Source organism: Oncorhynchus keta, chromosome 28 (assembly GCF_023373465.1).
Source record: "Oncorhynchus keta strain PuntledgeMale-10-30-2019 chromosome 28, Oket_V2, whole genome shotgun sequence".
NCBI classification, from domain to species: Eukaryota; Metazoa; Chordata; class Actinopteri; order Salmoniformes; family Salmonidae; genus Oncorhynchus; species Oncorhynchus keta.
Window position 1 is genome coordinate 2,271,514 of NC_068448.1, and position 23,248 is coordinate 2,294,761.

The 23,248-nt window shown below is 43.7% G+C and overlaps 1 protein-coding gene and 1 long non-coding RNA gene across 8 annotated transcripts in view; one reads left to right on the top strand and one right to left on the bottom strand.

The window, feature by feature from the left end:
- The first annotated feature begins 2,456 nt into the window (after window positions 1-2,456).
- LOC127913079 (uncharacterized) lies at window positions 2,457-5,200 on the top strand. Its single transcript, XR_008084581.1, has 3 exons — window positions 2,457-3,885; window positions 3,929-4,260; window positions 4,490-5,200. It is a non-coding gene; the product is annotated as an uncharacterized LOC127913079 (long non-coding RNA).
- A 2,829-nt stretch (window positions 5,201-8,029) lies between these two features.
- mbd1a (methyl-CpG binding domain protein 1a) overlaps window positions 8,030-23,248 on the bottom strand; it is a 48,831-nt gene continuing 33,612 nt past the window's right edge. For 6 of the 7 annotated variants that reach the window (XM_052484333.1, XM_052484331.1, XM_052484329.1 and 3 more), the window contains 9 exons: window positions 22,540-22,611; window positions 22,266-22,418; window positions 17,655-18,080; window positions 16,188-16,253; window positions 13,104-13,208; window positions 12,058-12,378; window positions 11,079-11,297; window positions 9,371-9,541; window positions 8,030-8,738 (listed from right to left, as the gene is read on the bottom strand). In XM_052484333.1, coding sequence (XP_052340293.1) covers window positions 8,544-8,738; window positions 9,371-9,541; window positions 11,079-11,297; window positions 12,058-12,378; window positions 13,104-13,208; window positions 16,188-16,253; window positions 17,655-18,080; window positions 22,266-22,418; window positions 22,540-22,611 — 1,728 coding nt within the window. In that variant the 3' untranslated portion in view covers window positions 8,030-8,543. The remainder of the gene's footprint in view (window positions 8,739-9,370; window positions 9,542-11,078; window positions 11,298-12,057; window positions 12,379-13,103; window positions 13,209-16,187; window positions 16,254-17,654; window positions 18,081-22,265; window positions 22,419-22,539; window positions 22,612-23,248) is intronic. The other variant, XM_052484332.1, reaches the window with a different exon arrangement.

The window sequence follows — 23,248 nt, forward strand, 5'->3', positions numbered from 1 at the left end:
CAATTCCTGGTGCAGTGTAGGGCACTATGAAGGGAATAGGGTGCCATTTGGTGGTGCAGTTTCCAAAAGGGCACTATGAAGGGAATAGGGTGCCATTTGGTGGTGCAGTGTAGGACATTGAAGGGAATAGGGTGCCATTTGGTGGTGCAGTGTAGGGCACTATGAAAATAGGGTGCCATTTGGTGGTGCGGTGTAGGGCACTATGAAGGGAATAGGGTGCCATTTGGTGGTGCAGTGTAGGGCACTATGAAGGGAATAGGGTGCCATTTGGTGGTGCAGTGTAGGGCACTATGAAGGGAATAGGGTGCCATTTGGTGGTGAAGTGTAGGGCACTATGAAGGGAATAGGGTGCCATTTGGTGGTGCAGTGTAGGGCACTATGAAGGGAATAGGGTGCCATTTGGTGGTGCAGTGTAGGGCACTATGAAGGGAATAGGGTGCCATTTGGTGGCGCAGTGTAGGGCACTATGAAGGGAATAGGGTGCCATTTGGTGGTGCAGTGTAGGGCACTATGAAGGGAATAGGGTGCAATTTGGTTTTATGAAGGGAATAGGGTGCCATTTGGTGGTGCAAGTCCACTATGAAGGGAATAGGGTGCAATTTGGGTGGTGCAGTTCAGGGCACTATGAAGGGAATAGGGTGTACATTTGGTGGTGGGGTTTGAGGGCACTATGAAGGGAATAGGGTGCCATTTAGTGGTGCAGTGTAGGACACTATGAAGGGAATAGGGTGCCATTTGGTGGTGCAGTGTAGGGCACTATGAAGGGAATAGGGTGCCATTTGGTGGTGCGGTGTAGGGCACTATGAAGGGAATAGGGTGCCATTTGGTGGTGCAGTGTAGGGCACTATGAAGGGAATAGGGTGCCATTTGGTGGTGCAGTGTAGGGCACTATGAAGGGAATAGGGTGCCATTTGGTGGTGAAGTGTAGGGCACTATGAAGGGAATAGGGTGCCATTTGGTGGTGCAGTGTAGGGCACTATGAAGGGAATAGGGTGCCATTTGGTGGTGCAGTGTAGGGCACTATGAAGGGAATAGGGTGCCATTTGGTGGTGCAGTGTAGGGCACTATGAAGGGAATAGGGTGCCATTTGGTGGTGCAGTGTAGGGCACTATGAAGGGAATAGGGTGCCATTTGGTGGTGCAGTGTAGGACACTATGAAGGGAATAGGGTGCCATTTGGTGGTGCAGTGTAGTGCACTATGAAGGGGTGCCATTTGGTGGTGCCTCCCTAGTGCACTATGAAGGGAATAGGGTGCCATTTGGTGGTGCGGTGTAGGGCACTATGAAGGGAATAGGGTGCCATTTGGTGGTGCGGTGTAGTGTATTTGGGACACAGTGGGATCAGGAGGCGGTTGGCACAACATCAACAGTCACTGCTTTGCTCTATAGAAGGAGAAACAGAATAGAGATGGAGTTTTTCTTTCATTGGATTATCTAATCTATTCATAGGTTTTACTGTAAATCAACTGAAATAAAAAGGAGTTTCTCGAGGCCTAGGAATAGGTCACAGGTCAAATCTTACCCATAGAAGTGGATTTATATCAGAACCTGAATGGTCAGTTACCCTTCTTGAACACGTGAGTCATCTGATTCCATTTCTGATCATTCCCATGTTGAAAGATGACAGAATCTGGACTAAACTTCCTCATTTGCTCCTATGGGCAAAATATATTGAATACACAGTACCAGTGGTTAGAGCGTTGGACTAGTAACCGAAAAGGTTGCCAGTTCAAATCCCCGAGCTGACAAGGTACAAATCTGTCGTTCTGCCCCTGAATCGGCCGTCATTGAAAATAAGAATTTGTTCTTAACTGACTTGCCTAGTAAAATAAAAGGTAAAATAAAAAACAGTACCAGTCTAAAGTTTGGATACAGATACTCATTCAAATGTTCTTTATTTTGACTTTTAGTAAAATAAAAGGTAAAATAAAAAACAGTACCAGTCTAAAGTTTGGATACAGATACTCATTCAAATGTTCTTTATTTTGATTTTGAGAGAGAGAGAGAGAGAGAGAGAGAGAGAGAGAGAGAGAGAGAGAGAGAGAGAGAGAGAGAGAGAGAGAGAGAGAGAGAGAGAGAGAGAGAGAGAGAGAGAGAGAGAGAGAGAGAGAGAGAGAGAGAGAGAGAGAGAGAGAGAGAGAGAGAGAGAGAGAGACAGAGGGAGAGAGAGAGAGAGAGAGAGAGAGAGAGAGAGGGAGTAAATCAGTAATGGCAGGTCTAAAAGAAGCAGTATCTTTGATTTAAAAGGCTTTAATGAAGACTCCCTTTATAAAGCAGTTCCTCTTCCTCTCACAGAAACACAGGAGCCCTTTCTACTGCAGACATTTACTCACACACACACACTGACCCCTCTCTTAATCCCAGCCCCCCTCTCTTAGGGGTCATTGAGTGTGTGTGTGTGTGTGTGTGTGTGTGTGTGTGTGTGTGTGTGTGTGTGTTGAGAGAGAGAGAGAGAGAGAGAGAGAGAGAGAGAGAGAGAGAGAAACAGAGAGCGAGAGAGAAACAGAGAGAGAGAGAGAGAGAAAGAGAGAGAGAAACAGAGAGAGAGAGAGAAACAGAGAGAGAGAGCGAGAGTTTACATTTTTAATCCCAGGCCCCGTCCCTGCAGGAGGCCTCTTGGTAGGAGGCCTTTTGCCTCTTGGAAGGCCGTCATTGTAAATAAGAATTTGTTCTTAACCGACTTGCTTTGGTAAATTAAAGGCTAAATCAAATCCAAAATATGTCATAGTGTTTGGCAGTGACAAGAAGTGGAATGATAGCAAGGTGTGGAATGTGGTCCGTTGTAGCTCTGTTGGTAGAGCCTGGTGCTTGTAACGCCAGGGTAGTGGGCTCAATTCCCGGGACCACCCATATGGAAGATGTATCTAAGGTACTTTGGAGATGAAAGTGATGGCTAAATAGCAGATATTATTAATAATAATAATGTATTTATTTATAGCATAATCACTTGCTGTGATATTAGTAATATGTTTGAATTCACATCATTTTTAGGGATCCGTCTTCAACAGGACTAAATGACATGTCTGTAGGGGTCAGTCCAGGGGTCAACAGGACTAAATGACACGTCTGTAGGGGTCAACAGGACTAAATGACATGTCTGTAGGGGTCAGTCCAGGGGTCAACAGGACTAAATGACACGTCTGTAGGGGTCAGTCCAGGCTTCAACAGGACTAAATGACATGTCTGTAGGGGTCAGGCCAGGGGTCAACAGGACTAAATGACATGTCTGTAGGGGTCAGTCCAGGGGTCAACAGGACTAAATGACACGTCTGTAGGGGTCAGTCCAGGCTTCAACAGGACTAAATGACATGTCTGTAGGGGTCAGTCCAGGGGTCAACAGGACTAAATGACACGTCTGTAGGGGTCAACAGGACTAAATGACATGTCTGTAGGGGTCAGTCCAGGGGTCAACAGGACTAAATGACACGTCTGTAGGGGTCAGTCCAGGCTTCAACAGGACTAAATGACATGTCTGTAGGGGTCAGTCCAGGGGTCAACAGGACTAAATGACACGTCTGTAGGGGTCAACAGGACTAAATGACACGTCTGTAGGGGTCAGTCCAGGCTTCAACAGGACTAAATGACATGTCTGTAGGGGTCAGTCCAGGCTTCAACAGGACTAAATGACATGTCTGTAGGGGTCAGTCCAGGGGTCAACAGGACTAAATGACACGTCTGTAGGGGTCAGTCCAGGCTTCAACAGGACTAAATGACATGTCTGTAGGGGTCAGTCCAGGGGTCAACAGGACTAAATGACACGTCTGTAGGGGTCAACAGGACTAAATGACATGTCTGTAGGGGTCAGTCCAGGGGTCAACAGGACTAAATGACATGTCTGTAGGGGTCAGTCCAGGGGTCAACAGGACTAAATGACATGTCTGTAGGGGTCAGTCCAGGGGTCAAGAGGACTAAATGACATGTCTGTAGAGGTCAGTCCAGGGGTCAACAGGACTAAATGACATGTCTGTAGGGGTCAGTCCAGGCTTCAACAGGACTAAATGACATGTCTGTAGGGGTCAGTCCAGGGGTCAACAGGACTAAATGACACGTCTGTAGGGGTCAACAGGACTAAATGACATGTCTGTAGGGGTCAGTCCAGGCTTCAACAGGACTAAATGACATGTCTGTAGGGGTCAGTCCAGGCTTCAACAGGACTAAATGACATGTCTGTAGGGGTCAGTCCAGGGGTCAACAGGACTAAATGACATGTCTGTAGGGGTCAGTCCAGGGGTCAACAGGACTAAATGACATGTCTGTAGGGGTCAGTCCAGGCTTCAACAGGACTAAATGACATGTCTGTAGGGGTCAGTCCAGGGGTCAACAGGACTAAATGACTGTAGGGGTCAACAGGACTAAATGACATGTCTGTAGGGGTCAGTCCAGGGGTCAACAGGACTAAATGACACGTCTGTAGGGGTCAACAGGACTAAATGACATGTCTGTAGGGGTCAGTCCAGGGGTCAAGAGGACTAAATGACATGTCTGTAGAGGTCAGTCCAGGGGTCAACAGGACTAAATGACATGTCTGTAGGGGTCAGTCCAGGCTTCAACAGGACTAAATGACATGTCTGTAGGGGTCAGTCCAGGGGTCAACAGGACTAAATGACACGTCTGTAGGGGTCAACAGGACTAAATGACATGTCTGTAGGGGTCAGTCCAGGCTTCAACAGGACTAAATGACATGTCTGTAGGGGTCAGTCCAGGCTTCAACAGGACTAAATGACATGTCTGTAGGGGTCAGTCCAGGGGTCAACAGGACTAAATTACATGTCTGTAGGGGTCAGTCCAGGGGTCAACAGGACTAAATGACATGTCTGTAGGGGTCAGTCCAGGGGTCAACAGGACTAAATGACACGTCTGTAGGGGTCAGTCCAGGGGTCAACAGGACTAAATGACATGTCTGTAGGGGTCAGTCCAGGGGTCAACATGACTAACATTTTCAACAGATCGGGAAATAACGTATTTTTTAAAACAAATTTGTCAAAATCATCACATTGAGATGAAATTGATTTACATTTTTTGTTAACAAAGAACATAAGAAGCAACTGATGGCGTGAGAACCTTGAGGCACTGAACATCACCAAGCTGAGAGACTGCTTTTCAATGTGCTCAGTCAAGCCGGTTCACTGCTCCATTGGCTAAGAAGAGACGACGGCACCATCTGGTGGCAGAGACGAGCACTACAAGGGAGGCTGAGGAACAGCCTCAACATACGGTTGGTTGCAGCCAGTCTACAGTGTGTACAAAGTCTACCAAGCACTCTTTCACACAGAATATAAAGATGTTTTTACACCGGCAGCCCAATGCTCATCTTTTTGCACAATTATTGGCAAAAGATCTGATTGGTCAAAAGACCAATAATTGGACAGAAGATTAGAATTGGTCTGTTTGTGTAAACACAGCCTAAATGACTACTAGTCTTTGGGGGAAAACAGAGAGATCATGACGAGGAAAGCAGAAAGATCATGTTGAGGAAAGCAGAGAGATCATGATGAGAGGAAAGCAGAGAGATCATGATGAGGAAAGCAGAGAGATCATGATGAGGAAAGCAGAGAGATCATGATGAGAGGAAAGCAGAGAGATCATGATGAGAGGAAAGCAGAGAGATCATGATGAGGAAATCAGAGAGATCATGACGAGGAAAGCAGAGAGATCATGATGAGGGGAAAGCAGAGAGATCATGATGAGGGGAAAGCAGAGAGATCATGATGAGGGGAAAGCAGAGAGATCATGATGAGAGGAAAGCAGAGAGATCATGATGAGGAAAGCAGAGAGATCATGATGAGGAAAGCAGAGAGATCATGATGAGGAAAGCAGAAAGATCATGATGAGGAAAGCAGAGAGATCATGATGAGGAAAGCAGAGAGATCATGATGAGGAAAGCAGAGAGATCATGATGAGGAAAGCAGAGAGATCATGATGAGGAAAGCAGAGAGATCATGATGAGGAAAGCAGAGAGATCATGATGAGGAAAGCAGAGAGATCATGATGAGGAAAGCAGAGAGATCATGATGAGGAAAGCAGAGAGATCATGATGAGGAAAGCAGAGAGATCATGACGAGGAAAGCAGAGAGATCAACAACCATAAAAGTTCAAGTTTAATACTTTTACAAGTTTTGATACAAATACTCACACCATAAAAAGTAAACCAGTACTTCTTTACCATAACAAACTGACATTCCCAGTAGGATACAGTAGGTTTCTGGAGCATCTCCACGGACCATTACCTTCAATTCTACCCTGCCTGGGGCAGCAGGGTAGCCTAGTGGTTAGAGCATTGGACTAGTAACCGAGCTGACAAGGTACAAATCTGTCGTTCTGCCCCTGAACAGGCAGTTATAACCCACTGTTCCCAGGCCGTCATTGAAAATAAGAATTTGTTCTTAACTGACTTGCCTAGTAAAATAAAAGGTAAAATAAAATTAAAATGTATAAAAAGACAAGATGTTGTCGTAGCCAAAATGTGTCTTTAAAACAAAAAACAGAGAACATTTACACGTGAACATAAAATAAGGTGATTGGGGCCCCGTTACTTTTGCAACAGATTCTGATTGTGCTCAATGTCTCACTTCTCACTGACTATCCAGTCCAGTGTATCGACATAATCAAAACCATTTCTTACCGACACAGACCTTCATTCCAACACTACAACACTGTCTCGGGAAAGATTGGGAGCAAATGGGAAGCCAGCCTGTGAGCACTTTGTTCAGTCAGCTGGGGAGAATAGATAGTGATGGTCTAGTTCTGTAAAATGTTTTTTTTTTTTAAATGTATTACAATAAATGCATTTGAATTCACATATAGAACCAGAAATAATAGAACTCTGAAAATAGAACCAGAAATAATAGAACTCTGAAAATAGAACCAGAAATAATAGAACTCTGAAAATAGAACCAGAAATAATAGAACTCTGAAAATAGAACCAGAAATAATAGAACTCTGAAAATAGAACCAGAAATAATAGAACTCTGAAAATAGAACCAGAAATATTCAAATAACTGAACTTTGAACCAGAAAAGCAAGTATAATGCCGTTGTTAATGTGAAAGTTAACCTGAAAAGGGATAAAGCAGCAGTATCCTCTACTTGGTAACGTCACTGTGGTAGTTCACAGTTCTTGAAAAGACGAACAAACGAGCTAACTCCAAATGCGCAAACATTTTTTTCCCGCAAACAGGAAGATATCGGAAGTCTTTTTTAAATGAACAGAGTATGTAGTCCCAACGTTAAGCAGACATTCTTCCATACACACATTGATACCAGTCAAACGTTTGGACACAATTACTACTAATAGCTACTCATTCAAAGGGGTTTTCTTTATTTTGTAAAATGTTCTACATTGTAGAATAATAGTGAATACATCAAAACTATGAAATAGCACATATGGAAGGAATCATGTAGTAACCAAAAACGTGTTAAACAAATTAAAATATATTTTATATTCTTCAAAAGTAGCCACCATTGGCCTTGAGGACAGCTTTGCACACTCTTGGCATTCTCTCAACCAGCTTGATGAGGTAGTCACCTGGAATGCATTTCAATTAACAGGTGTGCCTTGTTAAAAGTTAATTTGTGGAATTTATTTCCTTCTTAATGCGTTTTAGCCAATCAGTTGTGTCGTGAAAAGGTAGGGGTGGTCTGCGTGCAAAGCTGTCATCAAGGCAAAGGGTGGCTACTTTGAAGAATATCAAACATTAAACACATTTTTGATTTGTTAAACAGTTTTTTGCTTACTACATGATTCCATATGTGTAATTTCATTGATTTGATGTCTTCACTATTATTCTACGATGTAGAACATTTTACAAAATAAAGGAAACCCCCTTTGAATGAGTAGGTGTGTCCAAACTGTTGACTGGTATTGTATGTATAACGTTACCAGATCATAAATTAACGTTAAGCAGCCAATCTTCCATACACACATTGCTACTAGTCTGCGTGCGTGTTACGTAGTCTATGAAATACAGTGATGACTGATAAACAAATGTTTTTAAAAAAACAAAACAGCCGGTCCAGAAACCCAAGACAGGACTAAATAGTAGTCATGTTGATATGCCAGTTGCCGCGTGTTGAGAACTTTCATTTGTTTTAATGCCAACAGCATTAAGTGTCAAATGCAGAAGTAAAAAGCAGTACTGGTCTGCCTGATCTAATGGTAAACTACCAGTGATGTGCTGGAAGACAGTCATGTCCATAAGTAAAGTCAAAATTATAGTCATAGAAATACAATGAATAGAATGCTTTTCTAGCCATTCTATTTCTAAAAGCACCAAATTTAAATGTCAATCACACGCAGGCACTTCTGCGTTGGTTGGAGGCGCACCAATCCACGTCCTGGTTCTCCAAAAACAAAATCCTGTACGGTGAACCGAGCTGGTATGATGAGCAACCTGGCCTTGGGTCCCTGTATTTAGTTGGTTCCGTGAACCACACTTGCATAACAAGTAAACCTGCCTAGAGTTATGGCTTCGTGGGCCAACACAAGTTTAGGATTTAGCTCAGCAGGCTAACACAGTCTTGTCCCGGGGGTTCAAACCCACTCCAGTCACACCCACCCATCCTCCCCCAACTCCAGCTCAAATTCCAGGTCCTCTTCCTCTATAAGTTCCAGGTCCTCTTCCTCTATAAGTTCCAGGTCCTCCTCCACGATGTTGTCTCGACACCTCTCACACCTCTCCTCCTCCAGAGGGACCAGCAGTTCACAGATGGCCGCCCTCACACAAAGAACCGGCTCCATCACCTACCGGTAAAACGGGACATTGTAAAATATATAAAAAATAAAATAAAAGGTATTGCACAATGACATGTTAAAAGATCCATTCTAGAGACTTTAGTCTGCTTTTACAAACACCTGAAGATATAGTTTGGAGTGCGTTTGTAGTTATTAAATATTGAATGTATTGGAGAAAGGTGATCAAACTGGGACCTGTGCCACTCAGCATTAAGGAGCTGGATTAGGGGGGTTAGGGCCAGAGAGAGATGGACTAGTATCCTGTCCAGGGGGTGTACTGGTACATCAAGCTGTCTCACTACAGAAACAGGAGATAGACTAGTGTCCTGTCCTGGTACATCAAGCTGTCTCACTACAGAAACAGGAGACAGACTAGTATCCTGTCCAGGGGGTGTCCTGGTACATCAAGCTGTCTCACTACAGAAACAGGAGATAGACTAGTGTCCTGTCCTGGTACATCAAGCTGTCTCACTACAGAAACAGGAGATAGACTAGTGTCCTGTCCTGGTACATCAAGCTGTCTCACTACAGAAACAGGAGACAGACTAGTGTCCTGTCCAGGGGGTGTCTTGGTACATCAAGCGGTCTCACTACAGAAACAGGAGATCGACCCATAGGGCAGGAGTCTTTCTGGCTCTCACCTCCATGCCCCTGTCCCCCAGGGCGGGCAGCCTGACGGGGAATCCGGGGCAGACCATCAGGGTCTCCAGATCCAGCAGCAGAGTCACCAGCTGGGTGATGGTTCCGAGGCGGGGAGGGTGGACCTCATACAGGGGGTGGGTCAGCAGCAGGGGCTGGCCCTGTACCGTCACCTGGTTGAAGACGATGCACAATAACAAGCTCAACTCCTCCTTCAGTAGTTCACAAGCTTAAAAAGGGGGAAGCTCAGTATTTTACAACAATGTTAGATGGTTCCTCACCCTGACAAGTACTCAATGGGGCCTGGACAAACCGTAATCCATGCTTAGGTTTTCTGTAAACAGACACTTGAAACCATTCTAACATTAAGTTGTAAAATACTTTGGAGGTGAGGAAAATCGGACTGATACAAAAGAAAGGAGGTGTCATAGTTATGGATGACGTTTCTGCCCTAAAGCCTTCATCAGTAACGAGACCAAAAGAAGGAGTCAAAAGTAGTGCATTAATTGTAGGGAATTAGGGTGCCATCTGGAACACGGGCTAAGTTGAATCTAACTTTTCCTACCTGGAAGTCTCTTCCCCCCCTACCTGGAAGTCTCTCCCCCCTACCTGGAAGTCTCTTTCCCCCTACCTTGAAGTCTCTCTCCCCCTACCTGGAAGTCTCTTCCCCCTACCTGTAAGTCTCTTCCCCCTACCTGGAAGTCTCTCCCCCTACCTGGAAGTCTCTTTCCCCCTACCTTGAAGTCTCTTCCCCCTACCTGGAAGTCTCTTCCCCCTACCTGTAAGTCTCTTCCCCCTACCTGTAAGTCTCTCCCCCTACCTGGAAGTCTCTTCCCCCTACCTGGAAGTCTCTTCCCCCTACCTGGAAGTCTCTTTTTCCCTACCTGGAAGTCTCTTCCCCCTACCTGGAAGTCTCTTCCCCCTACCTGGAAGTCTCTTCCCCCTACCTGTAAGTCTCTTCCCCCTACCTGGAAGTCTCTTTTTCCCTACCTGTAAGTCTCTCCCCCTACCTGGAAGTCCCCCTACCTGGAAGTCTCTTTTTCCCTACCTGTAAGTCTCTCCCCCTACCTGTAAGTCCCCCCTGGACCTGGAAGTCTCTTCCCCTACCTGTAAGAGTTTCCCCCCTACCTGGAAGTCTCCCCCCCCACCCCTACCTGGAAGTCTCTTGACCCCTACCTGGAAGTCTCTTCCCCCTACTTGTAAGTCTCTTCCCCCTACCTGGAAGTCCCCCCTACCTGGAAGTCTCTCCCCCACCTTGAAGTCTCTTTCCCCCTACCTGGAACTCTCTCCCCCTACCTGGAAGTCTCTTCCCCCTACCTGGAAGTCTCTCCCCCCTACCTGGAAGTCTCTTTCCCCCTACCTTGAAGTCTCTCTCCCCCTACCTGGAAGTCTCTTCCCCCTACCTGTAAGTCTCTTCCCCCTACCTGGAAGTCTCTTTCCCCCTACCTGGAAGGCTCTTCCCCCTACCTGGAAGTCTCTTCCCCCTACCTGTAAGTCTCCCCCCTACCTGGAAGTCTCCCCCTACCTGGAAGTCTCTTCCCCCTACTTCAAAGTCTCCCCCCTGACCTGGAAGTCCCCCTACCTGGAAGTCTCTCCCCTACCTGGAAGTCTCTCCCCCCTACCTGGAAGTCTCTTTCCCCCTACCTGGAAGTCTCTTCCCCCACCTTGGAAGTCTCTCTCCCCCTACCTGGAAGTCTCTTTTTTCCCTACCTGGAAGCAGAAGCCAGGTTGGATCTGGAGAACTGTGTCAGCCATGGTAGAGAGTTTAGAGCACTGGAGGAGTTGTATTAGAGGTCCCCTGGCCATGACCCCTACCCAGTGGGCTGGTAGCACCGTGCGGCGCAGGGCCCTCAGGAACCCAAACAGAGCTGCCTCCCTCTCGTCACGACAGGACTCGCTGCCGTTGGCCAGACTGAAGGTCTCTGTGATCTAGAGGGACGGTGGGGGTAGAGGGAGGATTGAAAGAGAGAGAGAGAGAGAGAGAGAGAGAGAGAGAGTAATGACAGAGATGAATGTGAGGAGAGATCAAAAACTGGGTTAAATACACATGTCAAAATACTCCCAAACACTTGATCTGAGGTTAATTTAGTTTGCCCTGTAGAGAGAACCAATCATGTCCATGATCTATGGAGAGAGAGAACCAATCATGTCCATGATCTATGGAGAGAGAACCAATCATGTCCATGATCTATGGAGAGGGAGAACCAATCATGTCCATGACCTATGGAGAGAGAGAACCAATCATGTCCATGATCTATGGAGAGGGAGAACCAATCCAATCATGTCCATGAACTATGGAGAGAGAGAACCAATCATGTCCATGATCTATGGAGAGAGAGAACCAATCATGTCCATGATCTATGGAGAGAGAGAACCAATCATGTCCATGATCTATGGAGAGAGAGAACCAATCATGTCCGTGATCTATGGAGAGAGAGAACCAATCATGTCCATGATCTATGGAGAGAGAGAACCAATCATGTCCATGATCTATGGAGAGAGAGAACCAATCATGTCCATGATCTATGGAGGGAGAACCAATCCAATCATGTCCATGATCTATGGAGAGAGAGAACCAATCATGTCCATGATCTATGGAGAGAGAGAACCAATCCAATCATGTCCATGCTAGATAGAGTAAAAAACAAAGGGAGAGAGATTAAAAGAGAGGGACTGACGGACAGCTCACCTCTGGAGTGACATCATCAAGAGTGACATCATGGATGACCTCGGTGGTCAACCCGGGCATGACCTTTGACCCCGTGACCTCTGGCAGGTCAGGTGGTCCGAGGTGGATGACGGTTCGAGGTATCTCGGCGTACAGCTCTACTAGCTGTTCCTCCTCGGTGTATTCCAGTGGGTCCGTCTCCGTCCTGCTCATACTGTACGTTGACGAGGGCTCAGTAAGGGGCTGGTGCAGAGGTGGACCTAGTTGCTGCACAGCGGTTGGTTCAGATGTCATGTAGTTAACTGTCGGGGGTTCTATTGCAGGCTCCAGGACTGCGGAGGCCTTGGGAGAAATCGAGAAGGAGAGCATTAGAAATAAAATAAAAAAAACATTGATCAGCTGGTTTTACTAAAATCGATGGACTAGCTGGTTTTTACTCAAATTGATGGACTAGCTGGTTTTTACTAAAATTGATGGACTAGCTTGGTTTTACTAAAAATTGATGGATTAGCTTGGTTTCACTAAATCAATGGACTAGCTTGGTTTTACTACAAATTGATGGACTAGCTTGGTTTTACTAAAAATTGATGGACTAGCTTGGTTTTACTAAAAATTGATGGACTAGCTTGGTTTTACTAAAAATTGATGGACTAGCTTGGTTTTACTAAAAATTGATGGACTAGCTTGGTTTTACTAAAAATTGATGGACTAGCTTGGTTTTACTAAAAATTGATGGATTAGCTTGGTTTCACTAAATCAATGGACTAGCTTGGTTTTACTAAAAATTGATGGACTAGCTTGGTTTTACTAAAAATTGATGGACTAGCTTGGTTTTACTAAAAATTGATGGACTAGCTTGGTTTTACTAAAAATTGATGGACTAGCTTGGTTTTACTAAAAATTGATGGACTAGCTTGGTTTTACTAAAAAATTGATGGACTAGCTTGGTTTTATGCACCACGCTGGGACAATGTAATAGATTTCCAGTGAAAAGTGCCATTCAGCACCAGCTCGAGAATTTGTGAATACGGTGATGATGATGATGATGTGTGTGTGTGACTCACTACCTGAGAAGCGAGGCTGGGGCCAGGGGTGATGGTAATTTGGTTGCCGTTCATCCTGATGAACTGGAGGTTGCCATGGTCGCCCCGGTAACAGCTCTGCGGGTAGGGCTGGGGATAGGGCAGGGATTTTAATACAATTATACTATAGATGCATACATTCAGCATTATGGTCAATTGAAATCGGTGTAATGCATGCTGAACGCGGAACGAGGGAGTTTGTTGTGTTGAAAGTCTCTGCAAAAAAAAAGTGTTCTATTGAAAAAAGTTTGGTTACTAGCGACACGGTTAACCTCAGTTGCTGGGACCGCTACATCTGTCCAGGGATCCTGTCAACTAATAGTTTGAAGAGCTGCTTGGTAGCTCAGCTCGCTTAGCTGCTAACTCAATATCAAGCTAGCGAGGGTTTCCCTGACAGCTTGAACACAGCCAGCAACACGTTGAGCCCTTGCGGGCCTGCAGAATGTCCCGGGCTTTGTGGCTGTCTAAATCCCCGTTGCTGGAGTTTCCATCAGACCTGCCTAGGCCTGGAATTACATGGAGTACCAGCGATAGCCAACCATGACATCCAAAACTAAAAGACGGAGTGATGGAGAGGTTCTCGATCACAGGTGGGGGAAAAAATAAGAGTGTTCTACAAGCAGTTGCTACCTTTAAATTTAAGCAGATGCTCTTATCAAGAGCGAATTACATGAGCAATTAGGGATACGTGCAAAGCTGTCAGGGCAAAAGGGTGGCTACCTTGAAGAATCTCCGATATAAAATATATTTTGATTTGTTTAACACTTTTTTTTGGTTACTACATGATTCCATATGTGTTATTTCATAGTTGTGAGGTCCTCAGTATTATTCTACAATGTAGAAAATAGTTTTTAAAAATGAAGAAAAGGCCTGGAATGGATAGGTGTTGACTGGTACTGTTGGTGTGCCAACTTTGTAGCGTCATACCCAAGAAGACTCAAGGCTGTAATCGCTGCCAAAGGTGCTTCAACAAAGTACTGAGTAAAGGGTCTGAATACTTGGCGCCCCCCCTTGGGCTGTGCTGTGGCGGCGATCTTTGTGGGCTATACTCGGCCTCGTCTCAGGATGGTAAGTTGGTGGTTGAAGATATCCCTCTCGTGGTGTGGGGGCTGTGCTTTGGCAAAGTGGGTGGGGTTATATCCTTCCTGTTTGGCCCCGTCCGGGGGTATCATCAGATGGGGCCACAGTGTCTCCTGACCCCTCCTGTCTCAGCCTCCAGTATTTATGCTGTAGTAGTTTGTGTGTCGGGGGGCTAGGGTCAGTTTGTTATATCTGGAGTACTTCTCCTGTCTTATCCGGTGTCCTGTGTGAATTTAAGTATGCTATCTCTAATTATCTCTTTCTCAGAGGACCTGAGCCCTAGGACCATGCCTCAGGACTACCTGGCATGATGACTCCTTGCTGTGCCCAGTCCACCTGTCCATGCTGCTGCTCCAGTTTCAACTGTTCTGCCTGAGGCTAGGGAATCCTGACCTGTTCCACCGGACGTGCTACCTGTCCCAGACCTGCTTTTTTTCAACTCTTTAGAGACAGCAGGAGTGGTAGAAATACTCTGAATGATCGGCTATGAAAAGCCAACTGACATTTACTCCTGATTTTCCCATGATGTCAAGCAAAGAGGCACTGCTGAGTTGCTGCACCCTCGACAACTACTGTGATTATTATTATTTGTTCTGTTATAATCTCCATCTCTCTCGGATGACTCCTTGCTGTCCCCAGTCCACCTGGCCGTGCTGCTGCTCCAGTTTCAACTGTTCTGCCTTATTATTATTATTCGACCATGCTGGTCATCTATGAACATTTAAACATCTTGGCCATGTTCTGTTATAATCTCCATCTTTCTCAGAGGACCTGAGCCCTAGGACCGTGCCCCAGGACTACCTGACATGATGACTCCTTGCTGTCCCCAGTCCACCTGGCCGTGCTGCTGCTCCAGTTTCAACTGTTCTGCCTTATTATTATTCGACCATGCTGGTAATTTATGAACATTTGAACATCTTGGCCATGTTCTGTTATAATCTCCACCCGGCACAGTCAGAAGAGGACTGGCCACCCCTCATAGCCTGGTTCCTCTCTAGGTTTCTTCCTAGGTTTTGGCCTTTCTAGGGAGTTTTTCCTAGCCACTGTGCTTCTACACCTGCATTGCTTGCTGTTTGGGGTTTTAGGCTGGGTTTCTGTACAGCACTTTGAGATATCAGCTGATGTATATATAAACCCCTTCATACATTTGATTTGATACTTATGTAAATGTGATATTTCAGTTTTTTTTAACCCGTTTTTGTCTTGTCATTATGGGGTATTGTGATGTCATTATGGGGTATTGCGTGTATTGTGATGTCATTATGAGGGGGGGGGGGGGAACGATTGAATACATTTTAGAATAAAGCTGTTACCTAGCAAAATGTTTGAAAGGTCAAGGGGTCAAAATCCTTTCCAAATGCACAGTGTATGTACACACATATGTATGCATACGTACAGTTGAAGTCGGAAGTTTACATGCACCTTAGCCAAATACATTTAAACTCAGTTTTTCACAATTCCTGACATTAAATCCGAGTAAAAATTCCCTGTCTTAGGTCAGTTAGGATCACCACTTTATTTTAAGAATGTGAAATGTCAGAATAATAGTAGAGAGAATAATTTATTTCAGCTTTTATTTCTTTCATCACATTCCCAGTGGGTCAGAAGTTTACATACACTCAATTAGTAAATACATCCACAGATACACCTCCAATTGATTCAAATGAGCTCAATTAGCCTATCAGAAGCTTCTAAAGCCATGACATAATTTTCCAAGCTGTTTAAAGGCACAGTCAACTTAGTGTATGTAAACTTCTGACCCACTGGAATTGTGATACAGTGAATTATAAGTGAAATAATCTGTCTGTAAACAATTGTTAGACAAATGACTTGTGTCATGCACAGAGTAGATATCCTAACTGACTTGCCAAAACTATAGTTTGTTAATTAACAAGAAATTAGTGGAGTGGTTGAAAAACGAGTTTTAATGACTCCAACCTAAGTGCATGTAAAACGTCCGACTTCAACTGTACATTTGTTGGTCCTTACCTGAACACAGCTGCTGGGGTAGGGTTCACCACTACCGGGGTTTACAGGCATATAGGATGGAGACATCTAGAACCAGAGGAAGATAAACATCATATTTGTGCTGGATAACCAATTCTGCAGCACAACTAAAATGTCCTTATTAATTAATTTAGAGGTAATGACCTCCATCCCATCTGATCCATACCGGAAACCATCCATTTTGTGACATTTAAAAAATAAATATATATATACACATAAATAAATAAATATATACATAAATATATATATACACATAAATAAATAAATAAAATATATATATATACATAAATAAATATATAAATAAATAAATATATAAATAAATATATATAAATACATATATACATAAATAAATAAATAAATATATACATAAATATATATATACATAAATATATATATAAAATATATATATATATACATAAATAAATATATAAATAAATATATATAAATACATATATACATAAATAAATAAATATATACATAAATATATAAATATAAATAAAAGATAAATAAATACATCTATAAATAAATATATATAAACATAAATAAATATATAAATACATATATATATATATATTAAATGGGAGTTATTTGAACTATTTTAATAGTTGGATAGTTCCTTACTCATGATAATTACGTGTGTACACCTTTAAGAGTGTTCCGCAAAAAAACAAAAAAAAACAAAGCTTCAGTAAAATAGATGTTTAGTTATGAAACGTTGGAGATGGTTTTCTGTAAAACAAGGTGCAACTGTGGACACAAAGCATCGCTCCATTTGTTTCTATGGCAGAGGCTAAGGTTCAGCTAAGCCTAAAATCAGACCTGCCTGTGCTAATGGTTCTCCCCTTTGTTCCTCAAACGATCCTAATGTAACAGCAGCCTGAGCACACTGGACTGGACACAGCGATACACATGTCACCACGTGCCATTTAATGTATTACCTGACCTGATGCTCCCAAGTCTTAATTATATGTGCATTCCACCTGTCACATTTACAAGTTACATTTTTTTTAAAATCAAGATTAAGAAAAGTTCCTCCAGGGTCCAACCGAGAGAGCCCCCCTCCGGGGCCCAACCCAGAGAGCTCCTCTGGGGCCACATGGAACGGCTGGGGATCCCCAACGAGAGGTTTGAAAACCCCTGATCTACAACAGAGGTCCCTAACTGACGGCCCATGGGCCAGATGGGGCTTGTAGGCCAATTTAACGTGCCTCGTTTAGGATAGAACAAAGATATGGGGGTGTGTCCCAATAAGCTCTCCTTCCTCCTGAAGTGTGCACTCGTTCACTACTACCCAAAATGTAAAATTATTGGATAGGTATAGGGCATGGGCTTGGGCTTGGGGTGTCCATATTTACCGGCCATTTCCTTTCAAATCCATGAAGGAAAGTGCACACTTCAGGAGAAAGGCTAGGTTATTGGGACTCAACCACAGAGACCGTCAGAGCTTACCTGAGGTATTTGTTCAGGCACGTCGTCGTCGTACTCCTGTAGTTCCGCCCATCTTTCTCCATCCCCTCCCCCAGGGCTGTGCTCCAACGACTGGGTGGTAACGGTGTAGACTGGTTCCTCTTCCTCCTCAGTCTCGTCCGTCTCTGTCGTATCACTCGTGGAGACCTGGCTCCATACTCGTCTCCTCCGTTTGGTGAAGTGTTTCGGGGGCCGACCACGTCCCCTCCCTGTCCCAACTGTTGATCCACTTCCTGGTTTTACCATACTCCATTTTGAAAGTGTCCTTCCTAATAGTACATATCCTGCTCCACGTCCTACTACAGTTCCTGGAAGTACACTTCCTAGTCCAATGGGAACGCTCTGGCCACCTGGGTCTTCTGTCAGGTGTTTCTTAAAAAAGCTTCCCATTAAGTCCCTTTTGGTGGGCTGGAGGGAGAAGGCTTTTAATTACAAATACATACATACTACTGACAGCATAACGTCTATAAGAGGCATTAAGAGTTTGTGTCTGTGTGTGTGTGTGTGTGTGTGTGTGTGTGTGTGTGTGTGTGTGTGTGTGTGTGTGTGTGTGTGTGTGTGTGTGTGTGTGTGTGTCTGTGTGTGTGTGTGTGTGTGTAATACAATTTAAATCATCTATGAAAAACAATGTCACGAGATTTAGCAAAATAAACTAACAAAATTGAACAAATTGAAAACACATTCTCTTAACCACCACATACCATAACCAAAAAGAACCATGAACAAAATACCATACAAAACCATAAAGAACCAAATACCATAAAGAACCAAATACCATACAAAACCATAAAGAACAACAAACCAAAAAGAACCAAATAGAACCAAATACCATAAAGAACGACAAACCAAAAAGAACCAAATAACCATAAAGAACCATCTACAGTTGAAGTCGGAAGTTTACATACACTTAGGTTGGAGCCATTAAAACTCGTTTTTCAACCATTCCACAAATGTATTGTCAAAGTAGGACATCTACTTTGTGCATTCCACAAGTCATTTTTCCAAGAATTGTTTACAGACCGATTATATCACAATTCCAGTGGGTCAGAAGTTTATATTCACTAAGTTGACTCTGCCTTTAAACAGCTTGGAAAATTCCAGAAAATGATGTCATGGCTTTAGAAGCTTCTGATAGGCTAATTGACATCATTTGAGTCAATTGGAGGTGTACCTGTGGATGTATTTCAAGGCTTATCCTTCAAACTCAGTGCCTCTTTGCTTGACATCACGGGAAAATCTAAAGAAATCAGCCAATACCCCATAAATTGTTTTTGTAGACCTCCACAAGCAATTTCCAAACGCCTGAAGGTACCATGTTCATCTGTACAAACAATAGTACGCAAGTATAAACACCATGGGACCACACCACTCAGGAAGGAGACACGTTCTGTCTCCTAGAGATGAACGTACTTTGGTGTGAAAAGTGCAAATCAATCCCAGAACAAAAGCAAACAAGACCTTCTGAAGATGCTGGAGGAAACAGATACAAAAGTATCAATATCCACAGTGAAACGAGTCCTATATCGACATAACCTGAAAGGCCACTCAGCAAGGAAGAAGCCACTGCTCCAAAACCGCCATAAAAAAGCCAGACTACGGTTTGCAATTGCACATGGGGACAAAGATCGTACTTTTTGGAGAAATGTCCTCTGGTCTGATGAAACAAAAATAGAACTGTTTGGCCATAATGACCATCGTTATTTTTGGAGGAAAAATGGAGAGGCTTGCAAGCCAAAGAACCCCATCCCAACCGTGAAGCACGGGGGTGGCAGCATCATGTTGTGGAGGTGCTTTGCTGCAGGAGGGACTGGTGGCATCATGAGGAGGGGATAATATGTGGATATATTGAAGCAACATCTCAACACATCAGTCAGGAAGTTAAAGCTTGGTTGCAAATGGGTCTTCCAAATGGACAATGACCCCAAGCATACTTCCAAAGTTGTGGAAAAATGGCTTGAGGTCAACAAAGTCAAGGTATTGGAGTGGCCATCAGAAAGTCCTGACCTCAATCCTATAGAAAATGTGTGAGCAGAACTGAAAAAGCATGTGCGAGCAAGGAGGCCTACAAACCTGACTCAGTTACACCAGCTCTGTCAGGAGAAACGGGCCAAAATTCACCCAATTTATTGTGGGAAGCTTGTGGAAGGCTACCCGAAACATTTGACCCAAGTTAAACAATGTAAAGGCAATGCTACCAAATACTAATTGAGTAAATGTATGTACACTTCTGACCCACTGAGAATGTGATGAAATAAATAATTGCTGAAATAAATAATTCTCTCTAATATTATTCTGACATTTCACATTCTTAAAATAAAGTGGTGGGGCCTCCCGGGTGGCGCAGTGGTCTAAGGGCACTGCATCGCAGCGCTAGCTGTGCCACCAGAGACTCTGGGTTCGCACCCAGGCAATGTCGCAGCCGGTCGCGACCGGGAGTTCCGTGGGGCGACGCACAATTGGCCGAGCGTCGTCCGGGTTAGGGAGGGCTTGGCCGGTAGGGATATCCTTGTCTCATCTCGCTCCTGTGGCGGGCTGGGCGCAGTGCACGCTAACCAAAGGTCGCCAGGTGCACGGTGTTTCCTCCGACACATTGGTGCGGCTGGCTTCCGGGTTGGATGCGCACTGTGTTAAGAAGCCTGGCTTTTGACCTTCGTCTCTCCCGAGCCCGTTCGGGAGTTGGCGCGATGAGACAAGATAGTAACTACTAACAATTGGATACCATGAAACTGGGGAGAAAAGGGGGTAAAACATTTATTTTTAAATAATAGATAAAAAGTGGTGATCCTAACTGACCTAATACAGGGAATTTTTACTAGGATTAAATGTCAGGAATTGTGAAAAACTGACTTTAAATGTATTTGGCTAAAGTGTATGTAAACTTCCGACTACAACTGTACCATATACCATAACCATATGTACCATAAACAAGATCAAATACACCAGAACCACACGTACCATAATCATATGTACCATAAATAACCACATGTACCATAAAGAACCCATATGTGCCATAAATAACCATACACCATAACCATATGTACCACAAGGAACCATATGTACCGTAAAGAACCATATATACCATAAAGAACCACATGTACCATAAAGACCCATATGTGCCATAAATAACCATACACCATAACCATATGTACCATACACAGCTATATGTACCACAAATAACCATACCCCGGAACCACATGTACCACAAATAACCATATGTATCATAATGAGCCATACACCGGAACAGTATGTACCATAAATAGCCTTACACCGGAAGCATATGTACCATGGAGAGCCATACACCATAACCATATGTACCATACAGAACCATACACCAGAACCATACAGAACCATACACCAGAACCATATGTACCATACACCAGAACCATATGTACCATACACCATAACCATATGTACCATACAGAACCATACACCAGAAACATACAGAACCATACACCAGAACCATATGTACCATACACCAGAACCATATGTACCATACAAAACCATACACCAGAACCATATGTACCATACACCAGAACCATATATACCATACACCAGAACCATATGTACCATACACCAGAACCATATGTACCATACACCAGAACCATATGTACCATACACCAGAACCATATGTACCATACACCAGAACCATATGTACCATACATAACCATATGTACCATACAAAACCATACACCAGAACCATATGTACCATACACCAGAACCATATGTACCATACACCAGAACCATATGTACCATACACCAGAACCATATGTACCCTACAGAACCATACACCAGAACCATATGTACCATACATAACCATATGTACCATACACCAGAACCATATGTACCATACACTAGAACCATATGTACCATACACCAGAACCATATGTACCAAACATAACCATATGTACCATACACCAGAACCATATGTACCATACACCAGAACCATACGTACCATACAGAACCATACATCAGAACCATATGTACCATACATAACCATATGTACCATACAAAACCATACACCAGAACCATATGTACCATACACCAGAACCATATGTACCATACACCAGAACCATATGTACCATACAGAACCATACATCAGAACCATATGTACCATACATAACCATATGTACCATACACCAGAACCATATGTACCAAACATAACCATATGTACCATACACCAGAACCATATGTACCATACACCAGAACCATATGTACCAAACATAACCATATGTACCATACACCAGAACCATATGTACCATACACCAGAACCATATGTACCATACACCAGAACCATATGTACCAAACATAACCATATGTACCATACACCAGAACCATATGTACCATACACCAGAACCATATGTACCATACACCAGAACCATATGTACCAAACAGAACCATATGTACCATACACCAGAACCATATGTACCATACAGAACCATATGTACCATACACCAGAACCATATGTACCAAACATAACCATATGTACCATACACCAGAACCATATGTACCATACACCAGAACCATATGTACCAAACATAACCATATGTACCATACACCAGAACCATATGTACCATACACCAGAACCATATGTACCATATTAAGACAGCGGCGGTACTTGCACTTCTGTTTCTTTTTGTTGGCCCCGCCGTTCTTGGGCTTGTCCAGGCAGTAGACACATTTACCACAATCTGTACGCTGACAGGGAGCACACTGACCACAGCCCTGAGTACGCTTCTTCAATTTACCCTGAGAGAGAAAGGGAGAAACGATAAACGATAAGATAAAGAAGTCGTCGTACCTGGGCGAGTGAGCAGGGGGGGGAGAAGGGTAAGAATGCCATCTGGGACTCAGACTTCCACTGACTCACCGTTATACGTGAGATGTTAGTGGGTACATGCGGGGGCTCTTCAGAGTCACTTCCCTCGCTGTGGTTATACACCTGTAGGATGACAACAGGAAGAGAAAACTATTAAAAAAAACACCATGGATGTATCCCAAGCAGCACCGGATTCCCTACAGGGACTTTTTACACATTTTGTGATTGCAGTCCGAATTAAAAACGGATTACATTTAGATTTTGTGGTCACTGGCCCACACACACACACACACACACACACACACACACACACACACACACACACACACACACACACACACACACACACACACACACACACACACACACACACACACACACACACACACACACACACACACACACACACACACACACACACACACACACACGCACACAAATATTCAACCCCTTTGTTATGTTAAGCCTAAATTAGTTCAGGAGTAAAAATGTGCTTAACAAGTCACATAATAAGATGCGTGGACTCACTCTGTGCGCAAAAATAGTGTTTAACATGATTTTTGAATGACAACCTCATCTCTGTACCCCACACATACAGTGGGGCAAAGAAGTATTTAGTCGGCCACCAATAAATACTTATTTTCCACCACAATTTGCAAATAAATTCATAAAAAATCCTACAATGTGATTTTCTGGATTTTTTTTTCTCATTTTGTCTGTCATAGTTGAAGTGTACCTATGATGAACATTACAGGCCTCT